The 25,451-nt window shown below is 40.2% G+C and overlaps 1 protein-coding gene across 3 annotated transcripts in view; it reads right to left on the minus strand.

Annotated features, from left to right (window-relative positions):
- The window catches only part of GRM1 (glutamate metabotropic receptor 1), a 177,277-nt gene that overhangs the window by 16,697 nt on the left and 135,129 nt on the right, over positions 1–25,451 (minus strand). For all 3 annotated transcript variants that reach the window (XM_030447171.1, XM_030447173.1, XM_030447172.1), the window contains exons 5-7: positions 19,249–19,417; positions 17,247–17,373; positions 12,011–12,941 (exon numbers count right to left, since the gene is read on the minus strand). In XM_030447171.1, coding sequence (XP_030303031.1) covers positions 12,011–12,941; positions 17,247–17,373; positions 19,249–19,417 — 1,227 coding nt within the window. The remainder of the gene's footprint in view (positions 1–12,010; positions 12,942–17,246; positions 17,374–19,248; positions 19,418–25,451) is intronic.

The raw sequence follows: 25,451 nt of genomic DNA on the forward strand, positions 1-25,451 counted from the left end.
ACAGAGATGCCTGGGCCCCTACTTTGTACCCCACAGGAGCCTGTACTACTCAAACACTTGAGTTCCCATGACATCCCTGTGGGCCCACACTTGAGCTCCTCAGGACCCTTGCAGAGCTGCCTGGTTTCCTCTGCCCACTCATTGCATTAGCCTGTATCTGGGGACAGCCCATGGCAGCTGGTGGGTTATTGCCCATGGCTTGTCAGGGCTAACACTGCCCATGCACTTAATCTCTTCCCTGGGCACATTCTGTAGGTGTCTGTGCTGCTGTGGATATCCTTTCAAGCCCCTTGTCAGTCCATGTCAGTCTGCCCAAGGTAGATAGGCCTTCCATGGGGCCATACACAGTCTTTTTTGGTTTATTGGTTGGTTTCTGAGTATTTTGCTGTTGGTTTTCTGGTTAGTTGACTGGTTTGGAGGCCTTTTTGATTTAAGAGAATAAGTAGTCTGGAGTAAGTCCCAATTTTCAGACAATCCTTGATCTGGGGATGCAAGGCTCGCATGCCACCCAAAACAGGCTGAACTGAGCCATCTGAAGTGATCTCTTTTGTGCCATGAAAAGAAATGGCCAGAAGAGAACACAAAGAAAACATTTTCTTTGGAAGCAGAGGGGAAGGCTAAAAAGAATTTTAAGTAACAAAGCAACAAGAATAAATGTTCCTAAGGATGAGGAATGTGTAATCACACCAGCTGAAGAGAAGGGGGACATATTAACTTGAAGGTGGCTTGCACATGGGCATTTAAACTCAGCCTGCTATTCTCTGGGGGTACTAGACTGATCAGACTGAAACTGTGAACACCAGCAAACCATTTACTAGTGATGAGCTGCTAGAATCAGATCAGGAACACTTGTTTTGCTGGAGTTTAAGATCAGCTTTGACATCTCCAGCTGTGGTTCTGCAACATAGCTGAGCTAATTTAATGATTTACTGCTGAAAGGGACAACTCTTAATCCTCTTCCCCAGACCAGGAGCAGCAGGATCACCTTTCTGGTGCTGACATCAATGTTTATCTGACCTTGAGACCCAACTCAAAAGCAATCCAGTGGCAATAATTAACTTTTCTTCCTTTTTTTTTTTCTTTCTTTCTTGTTTTCTCTGTGGGGTTAATTTTATGGGGTGAAAGAAAACCACATCCTGTATACCACAAAAGTAGAACCACAGAGCCAAGAAGGGGAAACAGCTCAAAAGGAGATAACTAACTGAAGCAAAAAGCTAAAAGTGGTAAATTGTTCATAATGCAGTAATAAGAAACTTAGAGCTTTTAGTTTTCAAGTGGGCTTTAAAGTGACAAATAGTGTGATTACTCCTAGCGTGCAAAATTTTTTGCTGTTTACAGTGATAATGCCTTTTAACCTATGCTTGTCAGGTGTGGGAGTCTGAATGCCAGAGAACATATATGCTCTGAAGAATTAGCTGACTTGTTATTTCAAAACTAAATAGTCATTACAAATTGCAGTGTGGAGGCAGTTGCTCTATTGATACAATACACTTTCCTTTTCAACCCACACTTAAAGTCAAGCGGGAAGTGAATATGGAGATTCTAAACTTCCTCGCTCTTCCCTTTTCAAACTCTTAAATCACCATTTTAAAAAATAAAGAGAAGAAAAGAAGTGGCTTAATTACAAATATCTGTGGGACAGGCATTTAGCAAAGACCACATCCGGATTTTCAACTGAATAGTGCACAAGAAATTAGCCTCTGCTTTGGTACACATCATACACAGCCCCACTCCCTACATGATCTTCTGTGTTCTACAAAAATATTGTGAAGAATGGAAAAATTAGGATGACTTGAAATGTTGCAGGAGGTACTACAGATGTTTGTAAATTAATGTGTCTGGATGTGGGGGGTATTTCAAGCAAAATGGGCTTCTACAAGTGCCAGACTGGTTTGCTGCGTCCTGTTTCTGCAATAAGTGATGTTAAAGCACAAAGGTTTGCAGGTGCAGTCTCACAAAGGGAAGCTGGGGGGACATGCTGCTGAGGCATATGTCAGCTGAAGCTGCTTGACTTTTGTTTCCAAAGTTTTTAAAAACTTCTATTGTCAAAAATACTCCCAACTCTGGGATCACAAATAGTGAGGGGAAGCTAAACTGAGCTACTGCTGGAGTAAAAAAAAAATTCAAATCCTTCCTTAGGACAGGAAAAAGGTGTGAAAAACATTCCCAGACTTCAATGATGGTATGTCAGGATTGTCACGTCTTTGTGGCTTGGTGACAGCAGGTGTCAAGCTGACAAATTTATTTTGAAACACATTACTGATCCACTAACAGAGCAATGTAAGGGCCTCTTCCCACACCAAACAAAATGTATGTGCCAGTGTCATCCGCCAAGGGCTCTGATGGTATTTCTGTAATGAAGCACAGAGAACTACTGGTCTGAGACTAACACTGTACAATTGGGATTAAACCCTGCTCAGGGAATTAAATTTCAATCAGGCTGGAAAACCACGCACACCTACAGTCCCTGAACAGAGATGGACCACCTTCTTTCTCTGCATGTGTTATTCAGAGAAATCTGAATGTCTGATGAAATTCATGATGAATTTCAGAGTCTTGCTAAAAATCAGGTGCTCTATCAGCATGTTTCCAACAGCTGCAGTTTGCCTTGCAGTGCTTTGTTTTGGGGGGCATCCCTGAGAAAGGGGGTGTGCTCCCCACAGGTAGGAATAGGCTCAGTGGACAAGCCAGGATGAGAGACACCTTTCACATCAGTGAAAAAAAGTGACATCCAAGAGTGCTGTCCTCTTATTTGGCTCTTATGTGCTTGTGTGTCCCCCCAAGCATGATTAGGATTAAATAAATTAGCAGTAGTTCTGCATTTCACATTAGTAAGTTTGCAGTGAATTGCTAGGACAAATAAAGAATATTTTTCAGAATACCTCTTAATTTGAAGAAAATCCAACCCCCTGTTTTAACTGTATATATAGTGCTTGTGTTGTTTTATAGCCTTATCCTTATATATAAATAATGACAGAGATCCACATGATATCCTTCAGTACCCATATTTTTGTTCACCTCTAAAATTAGCTCAAAAATGTATGAGATCACAAGGTGTCTCAGTGATCCCTGCAGAATAAACACTTGCAGAATATCCTCCATGTTATTCTAACAAGTATTTGTACATGAATTGTGTATTTGTGAAATGTCACAGCTCTGTTTTCTTCTGCTGAGGGGAGGTGAATAGCTGAGGTACAGGGATGAAACATCACACCTTTGAGAATGGAAGAAGGTAAAACACATTCTTGACTTTAAAAATCTTAAAATAACTTTCAAGAGACTTGTGTTTTAGTTCTTTACTCCATTTCCATTTTAAGATGCTGAATTGAATAAATGAAAGGCTGTTATGTATTTTAAAATCATATTTTACACCAACACCATCCAAAACATGGCTTAGTGGGGTTTTATTTTCTTTGTGCTTTTGAGAGGTAGAGTCTGACTTCTATATTTAATATAGGAAAATATCAAAATTTTCAGGTGCTTATCTGGGTGCAGACTTCAACATCTATTTATCTGCCTGACACTCTTAAAAAGAGATTTCTTCCTTACTTTTCTCACAGGGATGATTCTGACCAAAACAATGTGAGATTTTGGTGCTAAGCAGCTTAACATAATTTGCTTATACCTACATGTGAATATAATTGTTTGTATTGCTCACTGTTGAGTTGGTGTATTTTTGTAGCATCCTAACAGGCTGGTTATGACTATGTTTCAGAAAAAAAATGCAATCAATAATATATACAGATATAGAAATACAAGGAAATGTAATAAGTGACCCAGTCAAGCAAGAAATTAAATTACAAGTGGTGTCCTTATTCCTGTGTTTTACGCCAAGAAAGATCCTAGCTTTCTCCAGGATTTCTGAAGCCTTTGCTTCCCTTCAGCAAGGAAGCAGATATTGTGGTACATAACTGTAAAGCTCCCCTCTGATGTAGTTGTGTATCTATGCATCATTATATTTAAGTATTGAGATTCATTATACACAGCTGCCTGGTGCTACAGCAGTGCCTGTAAGTAAAAAAAACTTTTTGTGATTCATCATCTTTAGAGCAGCACAACAAGGGAAGTAGCTGTAAAGTGAAGATCTCTGGGTGTCCTTTGGGAAGAACAAAGCTGCACTCAGAGAGACCATTTCTTATATTCACATCCTGTCAAAGTCCCTGTGAGAACTGATTTGTAAAGATCCATCAAAAGAAAGAGGAGAAATTGCCCCAGACTGGGGCAATTCTTTTCTGAGAAAGGGAGGAAATTACATAAAACCTTACACAACAGCCCCTGCATCTAAAGGAACTATAAAATGGAGCTCTGGTGACAAAGAAGCAGAAGTCTGTATGGGAGCCCAGGTGCCCTGTAAACTAAATAAATATGATCTGGGTTTTGTAGGAAGGGGTTTATCCCTGCTGCTCTTACTGTCAGACTGAACCTCATTGCTTTTCTTGTTCATATTTCTTAAATGTGGCCTTGGCCACTCTCCTTTTGGTCACAAAAGGAAAGCCAGAGGATTAAAGCTAAACTGCCAGATCTCTTGGCTTTTACTTAATGACAATTATCCCAATAATATTGTGCATCTGACCCTGCTCCTTCTCCTGAGCTTGCCTTTAGAGTAACTTGTGGTTGGTTATGCCTGTCCTGGGATTCTGTTTAATTGGGATAATTTTAAAGGAGCACTTGCAAGGTTTAGGCAGCCTTGCCCTTTATTTCTCATTAGGTGCAAAAAGTGAATTTTCTATCTCCAGAGTGGTTACATTGCACATGTGTACCCAGATAAAAATTTAGTATATGATTTGATATACGTATTTGTGACATCACTAGAAAGTAAGTGTAAAAGTGACAACACGGAGTTATTTGTCATGTATTATGTGTTTTTTTTCAGATGCATGGGACAGAACTACAGTGTATCTATTAAAGCAAATGCAAATTGAAGGCTAAAAGGAAACTATTAGATATAGTTACATGGCTCAAATTTAATGAACAAGACAGCAGCAGGGCTAGAAGAGATTGCTCTTGGGTTGTTAAGCTTCAGCCTCTTATTCGTGTTTCTTTCCTATTTTTTAACATCAGTTGTAAGAGTCTCTTTGGAAACATGTAACTGCCTTCTGGGAGTTTTAAATATTCACTTAAATCAACATCCTGACAAGGACTGAACAGCTGGACTGAATCTGTTGAATTTTTTTAGTAGAAATTCACACCACATACACAAGAGAACTGAGGAAGAACTGTTATCTGTCACACTGCTAAGTGTCCACAAAATCATTAATGGCTTAAGCCCAGCAAAGCCAGCAAATATACCAGCTGCTGAGAGGGAGATGTTTGTCTCTAAAACCTTCAACTATGCCTGTGAGGGTACAAGATGCTTTCCCAACAACGCACTGCAACTTCAGAAAAAGGTAAAGGATGATGCTCCATACAGAAGCTAAGCAAAAGCCAGAGAGGCCATGAGAGGGAGATGTGTTAGGCCAGATCAATATGCCACCCGTCTTCCCTGGGACTGCTGTGGCACCCAGGGGCCATGTCAGGGCTGCCATGGCTCCATTCACACTGCAATGGAAGCAGATTCCTCATGGATATGTGTTGGGAGGGATGCAAGGGCAAACCAAGTGCCCTGTGGTTGTGGAGCACCATGCCCTGATGGGGAGCCAGGAGCCGTGCAGCCACCCTGCACCCCACGGTTCCACTGCTCTACAGAGTTAGCATAGAAAACAGGTCTTAGACATCAGCATTTTACTGCTAGGTTACTGGAGAGATCAGACATATAATGTCAAATAAATCATTTAAATAAGCAATATACCCTGTCCTGTATAAATTTTCCCTCTGTATTTTTTTTCTTTAGTTTGAATCTTTGTGTTATTTCACACTTGTGGTAGCTTACAATGTTTCAGCTCTGTCAAAATTCTCCTCCATAATATGCCCTCCCCCTGGGGTAAACCTCACTGGGATTGCTGTGCAGGCCCAGCAGCTTTAAAGACCCTCTTGGAAGTGCCTTGGAATTTGGTATTTTATAACGTCTGCAATGGTAAAAATAAAATGCTGTCTTATTGTGTATGCAATACTACTACAGGACATGAAAAATTTACCCGCTGCATCCATTTTCTAAATTGCAAAGCAAGCTAGCCTACCATTTCCTATTAGATTCAGCAATTGTCTCTCTACTGTTTTGGCAATGCTGTAAGAAGATAAAACTACACCAGACAGTAATCACTACAACAAGCATTTCAAAATAATTCTTACATGCTGCAGGTTAGGTGATACAATTTAGGACCAAAGTTAGTACTTAAATTATAGGCTTCTCAGATTAGGCTCATGTCCTGAAGTGCATGGGTGTAACAATATATTCTCTTGTATAGGAGAAGGTACAATGCTGACCAGTTATTATTAATCCTCCTTATGCTTTCTACTAAATCTGATTATTTCATATCTTTTCATGCATTTCAGACAGACAGAGTGAAATATTCCCTATGCAGCTGGGCCAGGTTAAGATTGGTTTTGTTTGATTTCATGGATTTTAGCCTGCAAAGGTCAGGGAAAACCCCACTGTTTTTACTTACATTAGAAGTGTTTTCATGACTCCTGGTTACACTTCCTTCCCCTCCCTGTTTGCCTCTATAATCCCCTACTTAAAGATAGCGTATTAGCATAGTAAAGTCAGAGTGAGAAAAGGGAATACTCCTGAGCATAAATTCCTATGATAAGGCATTCAAGTTGGATCAAGTTAGAGGCTGTAAAAGATCTGCATTTGTGTGACTGCAACTGAACATGCTGAACATTTACTGTTTCTGGAAGCTCCAACTCTTGCCATGCGGCACTATGAATTTCCCTCCTCCCACCACCACCAAAAGCAGTGAAACAAAATGTCCTGCCTTCTGGATGTACTTCTGCTAAGATTCCCCTCACTGGAGGTCTGTGGGAAGCTTTGAAAATGAAGGAGCTGAGAAGCCCAAAAGCCTTTTTGGACAGAGAGTTGCCAAGCGAAATGAGTCCCAGAGCAACATGGCGTATCAGCACAGCTTCCTCAAGATGAAATGGCAACTCAGAAAAGCAGCTGAAAAAGAAAGAGGAATTCAAGAATACCTGAGATCATGGCAAGATAAAAAAGCAGATGGTTCCTTAAGCTTTGTTAAGGGAACAGACATATGTTACTAGAGATAACCGAAAAACCTGATTCCCAGCTGAAAAGTTGTATGTAAGGACCCAGTACACAGGGAGAGAGGATGAAGAGCAGGAGCAGACTCCTGTAAAGTAAGCAGGAAGAACATACTAGGGGATGTTGGGTTGCCCAACCCTTTATATTAGAGTAATGTAAAGCCATTTTGAGAGTTCCTTGGCAAGGGTGGCTTCCTGGACACTGCTTTGAGTGGTTGCCTGTGAGAGCAGCCTAGAGGTAGAGACTGCTAAAACAAGTTAAAAGGTAAACAAAACCTATGTGCTTGGAAACATTTAAAAGCAGTAATTAATTTCTAAGGGCAGACAGCTGGAAGAGAAATAATTGAATGCAAATATATTAAAATGAGAAGGAGGGAAGCAGGTGGTTTACACATTAATGTGTAAACCTGGCCATTCAGTGACTTGCTATTTGGCCTTTCTGTCAACTCAAATTTTGCTGCAGAGTTTATGTTGACAAGTAAATCCTTACTTAGTCTGATTCAAAATGCATGTGTCCAAACCTGGGGTCTCAAATATAAATTTTAAATCATTTGTACGTGAAGACTGAGGCAGCAGCTAATGCATCACTACCAAACATGGAGATAATTATGCAATGATGCACAACAAACATCCCCTGTGGGTCTCCTCTGCATTGCTGTCTTTTCTTGTGCCACTGAAGCCTGCAAGAAGCATGACAGAAGAGCTTAGCCTAGTTGTGTGGTTCAAGCACTATGAAAACCATGTGTGGACTACAGAAAAGCAACAGAAGAGAACTGTAGGCTGCAGACCTGGCTCCAGCCTTCTGCACACTGAGCAGGGTCCATCTGAAGCAGGGTGTGGAGAACATCAAGACCTCAAGATCAGCAGCTTCAATGTTACTGGTTATTTTTTCTGACTGTAGTACAGAATGGAGCATTGCTTCCTTCCTCAGGGAAACAAGCCTACAGGCACTGTATAAGAGTGCTGCTCTTCAAGATGATTGACATTAGAAGACAAATGTAATATTAGTGGTCAAAAACATAGCTAATGATCACAGCAAGATCCATATCCAAAAGTACAATCTCATAGATGGGGAAAAAAGAAAAAATTAAAAAGCCTCTCCTAAAAATACTGCTATGTCATCATTCTGTAACAGCCAAGATCTCATAGCCTCATCAAGCAGCAAACTCTTAACAAGGAATGTCCCCACAAAGCTTGAATAAAAGCAGCAGATATCACTCTCTCTCAATCTCTCCTGAGGTAGCTGTTTAATTTTTATAAATATTTAAATATACATTTGACAAGAGGGAGAAACTGACAGTAGTTCAGTACTGAAGACACATGCCAAGGATATCTCAGACCCAGATTCAGGTTCTCTCACAGAATAATACAAAGCATTTCTCTTGGGTTTTTATCAGGACTTCTTTGTCTCTTCCAAGACACACTACTTCTGGTCAAGAACACAGAGAAGGGAGAAGATTTGCCCTGGAACAGAACATAGTCTAGTTATAGGGTGTTCACATAGGAGGTGAAGAAGATGCTTTTAACCTAAGTGAGTGCCTTAAAGAGGATGTTGGGGTAAGATTCCCTCACAGTTTCCTAATGTCTTCAACCCTCCATGGGAATAAAAGAAAGACCCTGTTGCCCAGGGAGGATCCCTTCTATCAAACACAATTCTATGAAACATTTTGAGAGTCCAGAATTTTCTGATGGAAAATATTCCACTGGGAAGTTTCCAACCAGCTCTCTTTAAAACAGTGCTGGCTATTATCGCTTATGGTTAAATTCAACCAAGCAAGACAGAGCTCAAATCCTCATGATTGCACATTGCATCTTTAGAGTGCAACAGATGAGTTAAAGCACTGCTCTTAGGTGAAGACCAGTGTTATGAAACAACCTCTTTCACTGAAGGTCTGTGGGTAATGCAGCTGGGACAGACGTTTTTCAAAAGGATTTTATGACCTCCTTGTCAGCACCAGATGTAGCTGAAGGTTTTGAACTAACTAATAGATCATGTACTAACAGATTTCCCAGGTTAATCTTTATGCTCTACTTCGGGAAGTGCGAGCTAGCTTGCTCTAGCCTATTAGCTATACTAGTTAAGCTAACTGCATCATAGTGCATATAAGTGCTTTATCAAGGTTGTTATAATTTTGACTTGCCCTTGTAACTGTAAACTAGTTTCCACTTTTTAAACTAACCCAGTTTATATCTGCTCACCAATTTAATTTAAAGGGATGCTACCTTTATAAATCGGAATTCGCTACATTAGCAGTGATACAGACAGAAAGAGAGAGATGAAAATTGGTAAGTAGAAAAAGTAAAGCATGCTAGGAAGAGGGTGAAGAGGTAACAAGAAAATGGATGGAAAATTGTTATGAGACAGCTGGAAAAGAAATTTTTTGAGTGAAGCACTGCTGGCCACTTACAGGTAGAAAAATGTGTCCATAGAAAGGGACAACTACAGAATCAAGAAGCAGAACAATATACTCAGGAATCTGAATTACTGAAAGTCTGGCAAATCCCAGATCTTGATAGGAAATGAAAAGAACTATGAAAACTAATGTGGTGGCCATTCTTGTAGGCACTAAGCATGTTCCAGTAGCTTCAAGTCCTTCTTCAGGGAGGACCTGATTACATGTTTGAGTGATCTAGATGCTTCAAACACTCAGAGCAAATTCTATTTTTTCCTCCAGTTTCCTCAGTGACTCATTTATTTACCTGTGTCGGCTCAATGTCCTCAAAATCATTTCAATAGACTCCGCTAGGAGATAAAATACTCTCCAAAGCTCTAAAATTACTTTTTTATTCTGTCTTGTGACTTTATTTCCAAAGCTGCCTGTTTGTATACTACCCTGCTTTCAGTTCTTCATGTTCATGTGCAGAACGGTGTTCTCTCCTTATCCAGCAGCAAGCCTCACATGCCTCCGCATCTGTGCTGGTTTAGGTGAAGAACATAGCAGTAACTACACAAGAGGTTTAGGTCAGAGGTTGAGATCTTGCTGGGTAAAAGATTGGAAGTTTGAACTGAGACAAAAAAAGCATATCAACCAGGTGTTGAGCTTTTGGTTTAGAAGAGCACCTTAAGACCCTACAGGCTTTTTTGTTTCATGTCGCTCACACAGGCTTCACGGAGAGGTCAAGAAAATCTTACTAAAATTACACAGAAAACAAATTTCAAAAAAACTCAGTTAACACCTGTTGTGTTTTTAAGATGACAGTGCTGAGAGGAATGCTTCATTTTTGAACAGGATTAAATATATTCTCATATGATGCGCTGTGTTCTAAATATATTGCATCTGGGTCTTTTAAAGTGTTTTGGTTAAAGCAGAAGACGAGTAAGCACAACAAAGAATTACATACTAAGATTCTCATGATCTAGAATACTCAATAGTCTTTTTTTGTTTGGTTGGGGTTGTTTTGGTTTTTTTTTCAAACATAATGTTAAAGATACAAGCAGTGTTAGGCATAGCCTACACTGCAGACACCACATCAGATTCTTATGGGCATGTCAGACCCCATCCAACTTCCACAAAGGCAGAGCAAAGCAGCAGGCTCCATACTTCTATTTGCATGGAATTCAAGCTCTTGAGCCACAGAGATTTCTGGCCATTTCTCTGCAGGGGGGTCTACGAGGCTGACTGCTGGTCCCACCTCCCTTTCTGTCTAGTTCAGGAGCTGGCAGCTTTATGGTGGCTTCCCTGGCACATTGAGCTGGTTGTTTGGGTTACTTATGTCTCCATTCCCTTCTCTTCCAACCCCCTGCCTGACAACAAAATAAAAATTATTGAAGTAGAATGAAGGTAAAATTGATCACAGCATGGGTTTTCTAAAGTATTACTTTCATCCTTACCCCTTCCACCTTCAGGACATACAAAAAGTATTCTTATGCAAACAGATTGAAACCAGCTCAAGTGACTCAGAGAAGCCTACAGATCCAAAAGAGAAATTAACTGACTTTTAATCCTATCAGGAAGCTCAGAAATGTATACTTCACTGGTTCTTTATTATTATGATAATTTTTTTTTAAACTGGAACAAAAATAATCTAAACTCATGTCTAGCCCTATGGTGCTTCTTTAAAGTTTAAAATACAATAAGATAATAAAGAATGTAAATGTTCAAGCAGCTGCTCATGGGGAGATGATTTTTGAAGTAACCGTTCTCTCACTTCTGCAGATGGGTTGCTTTTAATTATTAGCAAGGAAAATAACAGGTTCAATAGATGTGCATGCAATTTTCTTTTCATTACCAGTTGACTTCTGCAGCTTTCACACCAACCCAGAGGTTGAGAACACGGACAGGTTTAAACTAACGATGATTAGAAGTATTACTCATAATTCTGAATATAAAATAGAGCATAGAGATAGTATGAAGGGATCACAGTCATGATGACTGTCACAAAACACTATCTTGAAAACTAGTGTTCAGTCCCCAGCTTTCACACACACATCTCAGCAGCCTCAGACAAGTGTATGTGATTTACATCCACTCAGACAAAGATTTCTGGTCCCCTCTCCCAAAAGGCTACAATAGCACCTCAGTTTGAATATAATGCAGAACAACTGCACACAGAGCTGCAAGATCCCCATCCCATTCACAGAGATACGGGAGAAGCTGCAAATGGAGCTTGGTTACTCCACCACTGCCTGACCTGCCCCAGAGCTGGTGGGAGTTGTGTTTAGGGCTGCCTTCAGAGCAGAAGATAAAATAAGCAGCACCATGTCAATAGCCATCTGACACTTAGATCTGAAGGATTATTTCCATCTTTTCTGCTGCACGTGAGACGAAAAAATGTTACATACCTTACTATTCAGTAAACTATGGTCAACTAAGAGACGCAAAGAGAGGAACACATACAGATAGATGTCTACCTGTGACCAGTCACTTACTTCGGATTTCCGGCCCCTGGCTTCTTTCTCCGGAATATGTTGAGGAAAGTGTTGGACTTGCAAGGTGCCTTGCCATCCCCGACATGCATACGCACCACGTCTGAGGTGGTGAAGGCACTGCGGACGTTCCTCTCAGGCTTGGCTATGATGATGTACATCTTGGGAGTGAACATGCACCCCAGCGCCACTGTCACGCTCAGGCTCACTGCAAAACAGGTGGTGATAATCTTGTAGTTGCTCCCGAAATAGATAGGCACAAAGGCCAGCCAGATGATACAAGTGGTGTACATGGTGAATGCAATGTACTTGGCCTCGTTGAAATTGGCGGGCACGTTGCGAGTCTTGAAGGCATAGTACGTGCAGCTCATGATGAGGAGTCCATTGTAGCCCACGGGTGCCACGACACCCAGGTTGCTGGTGTTGCAGATCAGGTAAACTTCCTTAATGCTGGGGTAGGAGAGGATGGGCATCGGGGGTTCCAGGATGATCAGCGTGACCACCAGCGTCAGCTGCACGCTGATCAGGATGGAGGCAATGACCACTTGGGCCCACGCGCTCATGAAGCGCGGCTTGCGGGTGCAGATCTTCTTTTTGCTGCCTGCCAGGATGCGTGCGATGCGGTTGGTTTTGGTCACGAGGGCAGAATAACACATGGCAGAGGAGAGGCCCACCAGAAGGCGCTGGAGGTAGCAGGATGTCGTGGTGGGTTTAGCTATAAGAGTGAAAGGGCAGACATAACCCAGAAAGATGCCAGCAAGGATAATGTAGCAGAGCTCCCGGCTGGAGGATTTAACAACAGGGGTGTCCCTGTAGAGCACAAAGATAAGGGTGACAAACATGGTGACCAGGATCCCCAGGCAGGAAAAGACCACAGCCACAATAGACTCTATATTGCTCCACTGGAGGTACTTTACAGGGATGGGTTCACAGCCTGCAGTGTACAGAAAAGAAAAAGAGTGTTAGAAAGGTATCTGCTTGAAGAAGGAACAGTTTCATGGCTCCAAATAAAATCCAGGCACTAACATATGCCTATGTGCCATGGATGATTAAAACCATTTTACAAAGAAGTGAACTGCAGTATGGAAAAATTTGCAGAAACAGTCCTCAGTTTTGGGTGTCCCAAATATTTGCTCAGGATGCTACAAAGGGAAATGAGATTTGGAAATTTCTTCCTAATTTTTCTTGAGATACCTGCTGACAAACTAAAATGTTCTGAAACCCGTAGTTTTGCTCAATTTATAGGCATCTTCCACAGGGTGACACATAATTACCAATTAATACCTCTACCAAAATGTAAAGTTCTTCCTTCCAAATATAGGAGAAGTAAGGTATGGATCAGTGCTGAGCACTCATTTTGACCTCATTTGGAGAAGCAGAAGAAGAAAAGTTGGTTTTGTTGAAATTAAAAAAAAAAAAAAAATCTGCCTGAGGCAAAGTCCTGACATGGAAAATTTCTGCTTGAACTTTTAAAGTCTGCCAATGTCATATGAACTGAGAGAATGTCTTATAATTCTGCACTTCTTGTCTCTAAGAGTACTGGGCTGACTTAACTACAGGTAATGATGTTATGGGTACCTGTAACAACAACAAAAACAATAGAAATGACAGTATGGACAACTGGAGATCTTTTATAAAGAAAAGGAATTTTGGTTGCTCAAAAGGGTCTGTTCAAGAATCAGATAGGTGAGGAAACTTGTTCTTCCAACCATTATTTTTATGGTGAAATATGAAGGAAGAGGTTTTTATTAGAAATTGCTCTAGCTATCAGCTGCAGCAACCCTGAGTGGAATTTGGCTCCTTTAATTTAATAAAAGTCAGAAACTCCTTCTCATTGATTAATACATTCTTAAACAAGAAACCAGTCTGTGGTTGCTTGAAGGGTTACATTTCAATGTGAGCTTTAAGCTTAGCAGCATCAAGCCATGCTCCTAATTGTCCATCTTAAATGATATTTTCAGAGCCTTAACCCTGATTCAGTATGGTAAAGTCTATAGATTGCTTTAAGCTTATCCTGTGTAAGGTCTTAGAAAACGTTCCATTTATTCAGCATAATTCCTGTGCAGGGGAAAGTCCCCAGAGCCACACTTGCTACAAACATTCCCAAAGGCTGCCTGTACTGCTTATAACAGCAGCAGTTGTTGGTTGTCAGAACCTGTAAAGGTGAATCATACCCCAGCTATGAGAAAGTGAGCGATGGAACCTTGTTGAGAGTGGGGCAGGACACCAAGGAAATGATGTACTTACAGGCATAAAACAAAACAAAACCAAAACCAACAGAAAAATCTTCCCCCAGAACCAAAATAACTAACCCAAACTTCAAACCATCAGAGAATTAGCTGCAAAAGCTTCACACTTAAAAAAGTTTTAGCAAAAAAAACCTTTTGGTAGCTTTCCCGTTGCTTTAACCATGAATTGTTTCCTAGAGCAGAAGGTTAATGTATTTTAAATTATTTTTTTAAAAGAGTTATATTCATACTGAAAGGCCAATAAGACAATGAAGTATCTTTTCTGAGGTCATTAACACATCCCAGGTAACTAATGGCCTCAAACTTTTATGATAATAGCCGTATAAAACTTCCTGTCCTATCGTGTTTTATCGCTTATTTAAGATGATTTATATAAATTGGATTTATTAGCTTGACATTCATTCCTCTTTTATTAGATTCTGATACTAAGAGATTCTCTTCTTGCCACAAGGCCTTGATATACTGGGCTTAGTGACTACTTATCAGGTCAGGTTTTTATCAGTCCTTTGTGCCTGCTGACTCCATTTCACTGAACACATACTTAGGAGAATAAATCTAAACAAAAATTTGTGCATTTAAAAATAAAATTTAAAAGTCAGGAAAGGATTACTTAGTAGCAGAGACTGATTCCAATAAGAGACAATGAGCACCTTGAAAAGCACATCTTAGGGAATAAGTTAGTATGTGCCTCACGTTTCTTAAAGGGACTAAGGATTTTGGAGCCTGCATCTGTGATGGAAAACTGGACTAATCCCACATACATGTTTAGCATTTAAGATTTAAGGCAAAGATGAAAACTATCTGAAGTGTGAGATGTTAAACTCTATGTCTAGATGTTGATGACTGGCAGAGTACAAATACAACAACAACAACAACAACAACAAAAAAAAAAAAAAAAAAAAAAAAAAAGCAAGATATAAAACCACATTTGATGACAGAAACCCTGTAAAGAAAAAATAATTCCAAATCAAATGTCACCAATGGTGACTCCCACAAAGTTCAAGAGCCAGAGTTTATACAGCTAAATCTCCCTTTTCTAAAGATTAGGACGGCACTAGGTGCTCTTCACAATGTTGTTATTTTGTACTGCAATTCAAGCAAATGAATTGTAGGAGTTATAAAAGGAAGTTTTTTTCCTCAATGAGACAGAATAAAGAAGCTGTGCAGGAGCAGACTGCCATTTTGATGTTCTCTAGGAAATCAGTCGATGGCTATGCTGTCATTTGGTGGATGCTACTGTGATTTTAGAACAGCAGCAGCTGAGTCTCCTTGCTGAGAAGAAACACAAATCAGCAGGTCATCTACTGATTTCATTAAAAGTTAATAGATTGCAACATGCCCCTGAGATTTTTTCCAGCAGTGATGCTTTCCTCAACTCCTTTCAGCAGTACCTGTCATTTTGACATGTCCCCTTTTGAGCTATTTTGGGCAGTGGGTAGCACTGAACCATATTCGCTCAAGTGCACATTGATCTCTTGCTATGTTCTTGTTCTGCCTTATTGATTAAAAGAAGTCCAAGTTTTCTTCTCTGATTAGTAGACACAATTTGGCAAACCTCCAAGACTAACATAACCTGGCTGTTTATGGATATCTTCTTTAAAATTAGCAGACCATGGCGTGCTAGGAGGTGAGAACTGAATATTACAACTTTTTCCAATGATCAGGACATCTATGAAGGGAGCTGTGGATTTTCTTGTGTCTAGTAATACAAGATGATTTTCTACAAATGGGGTACGTACAGATGGGATTTTTTAAGAACTCTTTTTCCTACAACCCATTTACATGACAATTGAAGGAACTAAACAATTACTGAGATTTCTGAATCCTGACAAATCTGTTTGAAGTAGGCTCAGTTGCACATCAGAGAGAGTGAGGAGGGTTTGGTGTGAGAGGTATGGGATATAGACAGAGAGACACACATCTAGGACATGACTATAGATTATTTTCCATAGAAAAGCAAAATAGACAATGGGTCAAGTTTCCTAGTTTATTGTGATTAAGAATATATTTTTAGCTGGAGAGAGAGAGGGCCACCTTTCCCTTCCAGAATAAATCCTCTGAAAACACACTATAAGTGCTTAGATTAATGGTATCTTTTGGAGCTATTTAATGAACGTTTGAGTACTTTGTCTATCTGTTAAATGCTGTAGCAACATCCAGGTGCCAGACAGTCACATTGAAGGACAAATATGTGATAGGGCACATATTTGATCTTCCTCTAGGTAGTCAGATTGTTTCTCTGACCAAAAATGATGCCCTGCTGAATACTGGCAGCCAAGAGTTGCAGGTGTGGCATGGGGCAGAGATGTCAGTAGTCATTTATAGCAATCCAAAGCAAAGCCCAAGGTCAAAGTGGTTCTTCTCAGTGTTTTAAATCTAATTTATTGGGGAAATGGTTGCTTCAGAGCTCAAAGCAGGTGTGGAGGTTCATCTTGATAAGTGCAAAATAACAGAACGATGACATAGCACACTACTCATCCGAAGCATAAACACAGAGGAGATCCATTCTAGTTGTTTTCTTTTCTTCTGCCAGCCTTTTTTAGGATTTTGTTGACACTCCACTTGCTGGTGGGTACAGTGAGAATGATTTTTTTGCCAAACAAAAATCTGGTAGTCAGTTACTCAATGGCCTGAAATCCCAGATAAAGTATCACTAATTTCATGATAGAATGATCAGAAAGAGTACTAAGTCAAGGATGCACAGAGTTCTGATGATAATTACTTCTAAAACTGCAACAAATGACAAATTTATCAGTGATTATGCTGACTGAAGGGTAGGAACAGACAGACTGTGTCACTTCTTGGTAAAAATTTTGCTATTGAACTGTGCCAAAAAGTATATCACTTTTCACTCCTCCTAAACTGCTTTGGGATATGTGTTTACACATGTAGCTTTACTACCTCCTCATGTTGCCACATTACTTTCCACCACACAGCATTCTTCTTGTGCCCTGTGAAATGGCAATGTATTTGGAGGGATGCGTCCCTACCTGTCAAGTCAGGATTTGGCCACCAGCCAAGCTCACAGGCTTTACATGTGAATTCATCCTGAACAAATTCATTCTCCTTGCAAGCAGTGCAAATCCAGCAGCAACTCACTTCTCCTTTCCTGATCACCTGTAATGCAAAATACATCCTTAGCTGTGATCCTCTATAAGACAACACGGAAGGTCCCCCAGCAAACAGTTACCATTTTCACCATTTAAGATAAGAGAGGATTCTCGTGTATGGAACATTTTTAACAACTTGAAAATATGAATCCTGATTCTGTATCCACCCCTGCATATTAAAATTTGTGCTTAGGAGTCCAAGGATAATATCTGAGGACATTTCTGTTTTGTTTCAGGGAGTTGGGTTTTCGAGTTTAAAGGGAAAAAAAAAAAGTTTCAAACCATTTTCTCTTTGTTACAGATGCATGGGGAGTGTTACATTTCCAATCAGCCTTGAGAAGAGGCTTAATTGGAGAGGTGGTTCAGGTCAGGACAAGTAACTCAGCCCATGTTTAGTATCTGTTGCATTGCAAAAAGCAGTAAACAAAAGTCAAAGGTTAGAACAGAGTGATTCATGAATATACTTGTGTGTAGATAGATATTTACAAGCATGTGTACAAACACATAAATTACAGTTTATATGTAAATCTCTCTGTAATTCTGTCATTACACTAGTGTAAATAGAAATAAAAATAAGAGCATATTAAAAGATATACTGCTAAAAGGATGCAGTGGGTCCTAGTAGGAGATAAATCAGCATGTGGTCACCAAGTGCATGCTTTGTAACAACTCTTTTTGAGACAAATGTCCCTGAAAGTTTTATCTTTCTCTGCTGTGCTAAGTGTAATGATCTGGTGTTGACAAACCGTTTTCCTCATCTTGACTCTTAGTTACATTATGTTGAGGCTGAAAGAAAGCTTAGGGATATCTCCAGCTGATGGGTCTCAACAAAGACTCTGATTCTGTTTACCCAAAAGAAGGAATACAGCCTTCTTTCCAGGATCTTCCTACCCATCTATATGCAGAGCTAAGCGCAGTAGCGAGACATAAAACTGTTTGTTTTATTGCATGCTGTCTTAGTGGGCTTTTTTGGTTAACATTTTCCCCTGCAGTCTGTGGAGAGAGTCCAATAGACTTCAATGGGAGTTGAAACTGGCATTTTATATGTGTGCTGTTTACATATACACACATAAACAAACTGCACAATCTCAAAACCGGAGAAAAAATATTTTGGAGGTGAGTAAATACCAATATTGCTTCCCCTCCAAGACTGCTGGTGTATGCCACTACACCTTTGCCAAATCATCAATCATTTATTGCTTAAAGTAGCAATATAGAATTAAAAAGCTGCCAATGAGCTTATTAAATGAAATCAGAAAGGAAGGTCTGCTCTAAGGTGATTTTCCTTAATGGGTTTCTTGTAATTTTAAACCTAATGCATGCAAACCATTCTGATAGCCGTGGAACATGTCTTTATGTCATCTAGACATGCCAGGTGGCAAATCATTTGTAGTTTGATACAAGTGTTACCCTTTGTTAAACACAGACTCATTTAATTTGTATTGCAGTGCCTTCTCTGTTGTGGATATGAGATATAAATAGCTTTTTTTTTCTCTTTAATTTTTTTTTCCTGGCAGGTGTTACTGCTGGAACAAAATACTGGATTCCCATGTGTGACATTACTTTCAGGATCAGCCCCTGAGTCAATCACAGCCACTAAATGTTGTAAGCAATGACTAAGTGAAAACCTTTCTCTTACTTGCATAAGATGAAATTCAAATCCCATCATACCAGAAGATTCTGCATCACTACAAAGGGCAGTTTTAGAAAACATAGGTCTGTATGCTGTAAGAATAAAATGTTAATTTAGGAGTCTTTCTATATTTTTTTTTCCTAAAGAAAAGGAAGTCCTGTCCCTTGGCTTGAAAAATACTTTCTTGGGTTTAGGAAAAACACAGGTTATTCAAATTTCTATAGCAGAAAGTAGGTGTCTGAGGCACACCTTAATCTGGCCCTTCAAGCAAGGTTCACTGCACACTGATCGGACCATTCCACTCTTGTTCATCTGAATCCTGTAATCATCAATATTGAGCACACCCTCATGCCAGGTCCCAATGAGGACATAGTCGTAGCGGTTGGGCTCTATGTACTGCAGGTTCATGATGTCGTACCTGAAAGGGAAAAAAGAAAGCAAATCACTGCTGCTGTAACATGAAGGATAAAATTCACCTTGCCCTTCTCCTTCTGCATTCTTAAGCATTCATAGCATCCCTTAAAAACCCTTAGAGATTCATGTAAACACCAAATGCTGTCAGGTTTGCAGCAATACCATGGGAACTGGCAGCCCTGGTTGTCATGTAATTGCAGATTGTTTGCTATGCTTATGTTAAACTGTGGGTAAAAAGTGTGTCCAGAAAGAGCTGAATGTCAAAGGCAGCAAGCTATGTTAAAGGTGCACATGTAGGAACTAGCTGCATGGTGTGTTTTTCTGCCATTTTTCTACATGTCTTTAGCGTTTACTTGTTGTCTGCATAAAGGTTGTTTGCAGTACAGCCCTTGCTTGGAGTTCTAAAATAATCAGTCGAAACACTCAAACTAGCTGAACTGGTATGCCATAAGCTAACTGCAAGCACTAGTTCAATTATTCATATTCCCCAGCCCTGTGAGACTGTCAGGAAAAGTTAGCAGCTTAGGCACAAAATTTACTTCTCTGCCCTAGGCAAGCAGGAGAGAACTTCCCAGGGCTAATGTAAAGGAGATAAAAACTACTGCTACAGTATACAGCTTCCCTGCCTCCATCACTGCGCTCTGTGTGTTCAGTCTGATGTTCACACACCCCTTACTTCTTGTCTTGATAAGGTGCAGTGGGAGGGCCACAGGGGTGGCTGCCGTGAGAAGCTGCTGGAAGCTCCCCCAGTTCCGATTCTGGCCTCACCTCTGGCCAAGGCTGAGCGGATATGGGAAGCTGGATGTGCTTCTGTGAGTAACTTATTCAAGAAAGGGAAAATGGAACTGCAAAAATATAAAAAAGACCTGTAGAGGAGAGGAGAAGGTGTAAGCAACTTATGCAAGAGCAAAGATATCAAAGTCAGTGTCAAAGATGCCTGAGTAGAGATTTCCCCTCAGCTTGTGGTGAGATGGCAGCTGTGACCCAGCAGTCCATGGAGGAGCGCGGTGGAGCAGCCCCGGAAGGACCATAGTGGGACAAATGTAGATTTGTAACCCCTGAAGTGTCATGGGTGGGCAGATGGGAAGCTGCAGCCTGTGCAGGATCATGGAGAGGGGCAGATGTGGATCTGCAGCCATGGAGAACCCCGTGCCAGAGGAGGTGACTGCTCCCGCAGCAGCCGTGACTCTGTGTGCAGCCCGGGCTGGAGCAGTTCCTGAGGGACTGCACCTGTGGAAGGGACTCATGTCCCAGGGGTTCCTGAAGGAGATTCTGCCATGAGAGTGACCCCACACTGGAGCAGGGGAAGAACGTGAGGAGTCCTCCCCCTGAGGAGGAAGGAGCGGCATAAACACCGTGTGGGGAACAGACCCTACACCCCCCCTGCCCCTCCCCTGTGCCCTGAGGGGGAGGCAGCAGGGAAGAGATCTGGGACTGGGAAGAAGGGAAGGTGTGGGGGAAAGGTATTAAGATCTGGTTATGTTTTATCTTTCTCCTTGTAGATTAAATTAGGGTTTTTTTTCATTCCGAATTTGAATTTCTCTGGAGTTTGCCTGTTAGCATAATGGAGAACGCAAACCTCCCTATGCTTGTTTCAATTAATGAGCTTTTGGGTGGATTTTCTCCTTCTTGTCCCGCAGTGGGAGAGGGGGGTGATGAATCAAAGCACCACTTGGTACTGGCTGGGCCTAAACCAAGACACTGCTGATTATTCTGATTGTCCTTTAACCCACAGAATGTGGGCTGAGCAAAGACATGATTAAACGTGGTGACTTTGTTCATAGGAAATGAGCAAGAATGGAGAATGAAAATCGGAGAGTGTACAGAGAGGAAGGAGCAGAAAAGAGGCTGGACCTACAGACACAGCTCTTAAGTTGAGAAGGGGGAGGATATTGTTGAAAAAAGGACAAGAGAAAGAGGGCTGCAATCAGAAATCAACACTGGAGCTTAAAATCACAAAGCATCTTCTATTTTAGAAGCCTGGGAGTTAATACCTTGGGGGTTTTCTACTGGATTTTCTCAGTGTCTGGGGAAAAAAAACCCTCTTTTGTTTATAATGACTGTTTCCAATCTGTATGTGCATTAGGGATGAAAGGTAAACAAAGTATGAACCCTAAATAAAACTGGGGTGCTTGGCTGTGGACAAAGAGAATGACAGAATAACTTCTTTTTCCTTGTTGAGGTTCAAACATGCAAAATTTCAACTCTGCACTTTGTTGAGGAAAGAGATGATAGAGTTCCTCTCTAGAGGTCTGTTTGTTGTAACTGAGTCCTGGGATCTTTGTAGTTAAAGATGATTTAAAGAAATGTACATTTAAAGCTGTATTTAGACCTCTGTTTTGCAAATATGCCTGCCCAGACCATGTCAGTGCCACTGCAGAGCTCCACTGAATCACATGGGAAAAGAGAAACTTTCCACTGAGCTCCCAAACAGATGGCAACTCCATTGGTTGGCAAACGAGTAGCAATTGATGTGCTGCTTAGAAGGCACGTAAATTTCAAATTCAGTAGGAAAAAATACCTTCTCATATCCCAACTCTAGCAAAGGAGGAACATTAAAAAGAATGCTGTTTTCCTCGTTTTGAATAACCAGGATTGCAAGAAGCAATAAGACTCAGAAACTTTTATTATGTAGACTCAACAGACAGGAGTAAAAAGGAGCAGGAATTTATGTGTCTCTTCCTATCAAGAAGAATCTACTCGGATTTTAGTGTGACCTTGTGTTAGGTTGATACAAAACCAGATGCTCTGGGCTGGAAAATGAATTCAAGAAGGAGAATAAAAGATTAATCCTTACAAGTAGTTTTCTTCACATTCCCTTAATGGAATTTTTGGGCCTGCACAGATTGTTTTCATTTTTACAAAAATATATTGCAAGGCACAGAGTGGCATTAATACAATATCAATCAAGAGATGACAATTTCAGTGATACAATTTTAGGCTGAAAGCAATTCCGATAGTTCTTATTATACTGTTCCCTTTTCTTTCAGTTATCTGTCAAAAAATAAAGTATGCAGACTTTATTTGTATATGGCAAGTTATAGTACAATGTTTGCAGCTTTGATATGCAGCTTGAATTTTAAGTGTAGAGATGTGGTCTAACGAATATACTTGGTATAGGGAGACATGCCAAAGTACTTTGTCCTTTTCTTATTTTCCTTGATGAAAAATTTCTGCTTTGAGTAAGGATGAGAGTTCAGTGCTGAAATACCTCCCTGCACTTACACATGTACAGCTTTAACAGTTTTGGGCTACATCCAAGCTAAAAATTATTATCCTAAAAGAAGTGGGTCTGGAGAGCCTTGAGAAGGTCTAGGAGACTGAGGGCCATGGAGGCAGATGAATTTCCAAGACATATGGCAGCATTACAGAAGCCAAGGAAACATTCTGCACCTGAGAAAATTAACCTTTCTTTTAACATAAGGGCAAGCTCTCCAGTACATTGGGAAATTATGTGACCCAATAGGTGGTGTCATATTAACAAGTTACTTGTGAGGTGAGCCAGACAATGAGCCAGCAGGCCACAGGCACACTCTTACTCTGATTAGTCTGCAATAAGTGGTGTTATCTTTCTCCACAGTACCTGAATGGCAGGAAGGTTTTCTATCCTGGAAGACAGAATGGATAAGAGCATTGGTGAACAATGCTGGGATGTAAGTAACCTGAAAAACCACCCATGAAACCAAACTCCAAAACAAGTCTGTATTTGATGCACATTGCTCCATATACGTTACTAGTGACATATATTGAGTATAACGAGTATATTGAGCACATACAGATGGTGATTGTCCAGAGCTATGTCCGTGTTGTTGTTCCCAGAGGCAGTGCAGTCAGTGAAGTGACTGGCACTCATGCCCCTAATAAAGCTCCACTTCACATTTCTGTATACTCTTCATACAAAAGATTCTGCACAGAAGAAATAAACCTTTGAATAAGTGCTTCATACTTTCTAATTTCATTTTGATAAAAGCTTGAAACTATGCATTGAGTCTGTGAGAGAAGAAGTCTTATATCTAAACAAATGGTTATGGTTTGATGAAGCTGTAGGAGGTTAAAATCAGGAAACTATGTGAGTGCCAGGCAAACATAACCATAGGCATCTCTACCTGCTCTGCCCATTATGGTTGTAACTACAAGCCTTTCAGTTACTCAAAGAACCTTACAGATTTTGAAAATAAAGCACAAGGAAGGTTGTAAAAAATACTTTTTTTATATATATTTGTGTGACATTCTTGAACTAGCATAGAAAATTAAAAAAAATACGAAATTTTGTATCTCTCTCTCTTTGCTGCATTTAGATGTTGTATATGTAGTTTATCTTTTCTTTTTGCTGAGGTCCAAAAGCTCTTTTGAGTATTGATACAGTGCTATGGACTATCATCCACAAAGAGCTTTTCCATGTGGAGCTCTGATAATACTAGGGCTAACCTGGAGCTAAATGCAGTTCTGCATGAGCATAAATTACTGCTCATATACAAGGATCTGATTAATTGTACAGATCACATTTCATATACACATCGCTGTTCTCTGATATGATATTGCCCGTATCATAAATACCACAGATTGATACAAGGATTATCATAGAATCATAGAATTGGCTGGGTTGGAAGGGACCTCAGAGATCATCAAGTCCAACCCTTGATCCACTACCGCAGGAGTTACCAGACCATGGCACTGAGTGCCACATCCAGTCTCTTTTTAAATATCTCCAGGGATGGAGAATCCACTACTTCCCTGGGCAGCCCATTCCAGTGTTTGATCACCCTCTCTGTAAAGAAATTCTTTCTAATATCCAACCTAAACCTCCCCCGGCACAACTTAAGACCGTGCCCTCTTGTCTCGCTGAGAGTTGCCTGGGATTACAGCATAATGCAAGAATTCAAAAAGGTTAATTGAACTTTCTTGCCCAAACTTGTTCCCTCCAGCAGAAAATATATAACTGAGGAACAATTAAAAAAACCTACCTAAAATAACCCATAAAATTCTAAATAGGCCAAAGGATCGAGATAAATGAGCCTTGCTATAGATCAAAATGATGGATGGAATAAATTTTATCATCCTGACCTACTCAGAGAAATATCCTGATATAAACTCTCCTCTATTTTGAACTCAGGAACTGTTCACTCTAATTCTAAATTTGGTATTGATGAGAGTTGCAGAAATGCTCTCAGGTGACCAGACAATAAATAAGAGTTGGGCTAAAATGACACCTAAACATCAAAACAAATAACTAACAGGCGGACAATGCAACATACTCAAAGCTGAAGTAATGCTTTTATGAAGACAAATAATGTGTAATAAACTTAAAGCTACACTAAGCAGCAATTATTCTGTATTACCTTAGCAATATATGCAAAGATTTCATTTCTGCATTTGTGTCAGTACATTTTTGTTTGCAAGGGGACGTTTTTGACTGCAAGGGGACTTCTTGTCTCTACTTTCATAGTTTGACCTAGATCATCTCTATCTTTGACTAAGAAAATCTGAAGCATACAATGCTCAACAAGAAATCCAAACTGACCCTGTTTTTATTACTAGTTAAATGTACATGCTGTTTAAATATAACAAGCAATGCAGATAGCAAATGGCGAAAAATTTGGTCAGTTTTCCTAATAAAAGCTAGAAATAGTAATAGAGATAAGAGTTGCCTTAAGGTCCACTGTATGTTACAAATACTCTTTGAAGAACCTTATGCAAACTTGTCTGTTCCAGAGCACCCTGTGCAGTGTTGACACTCAGATGCATTTATGCAAGAAGCCCAAAGATGGAGTGAGAGAGTCTTTTATAACACTTTAATAACTCAGTAGGGAAACTATCTTCAATTAAGTCACCCCTGAGTAGGTTTCAGCGAATAAAGGATTGTGCAGTCCAGGAGCTGAATTACATGTATTTATATTAAAAAAAAAAAACAAAACAAAAAACAAACAAACAACAAAAAACCCAAACAAACAGAAACATACAAAAAAACCTAAAACCCCAACCAAACAACACCCCCTCCCCCCAAAAAAAAATAAAAAATCCACCCAGGAGGTGTCACA

The sequence above is a fragment of the Calypte anna genome, chromosome 3, assembly GCF_003957555.1.
Source record: "Calypte anna isolate BGI_N300 chromosome 3, bCalAnn1_v1.p, whole genome shotgun sequence".
Taxonomy (NCBI): domain Eukaryota; kingdom Metazoa; phylum Chordata; class Aves; order Apodiformes; family Trochilidae; genus Calypte; species Calypte anna.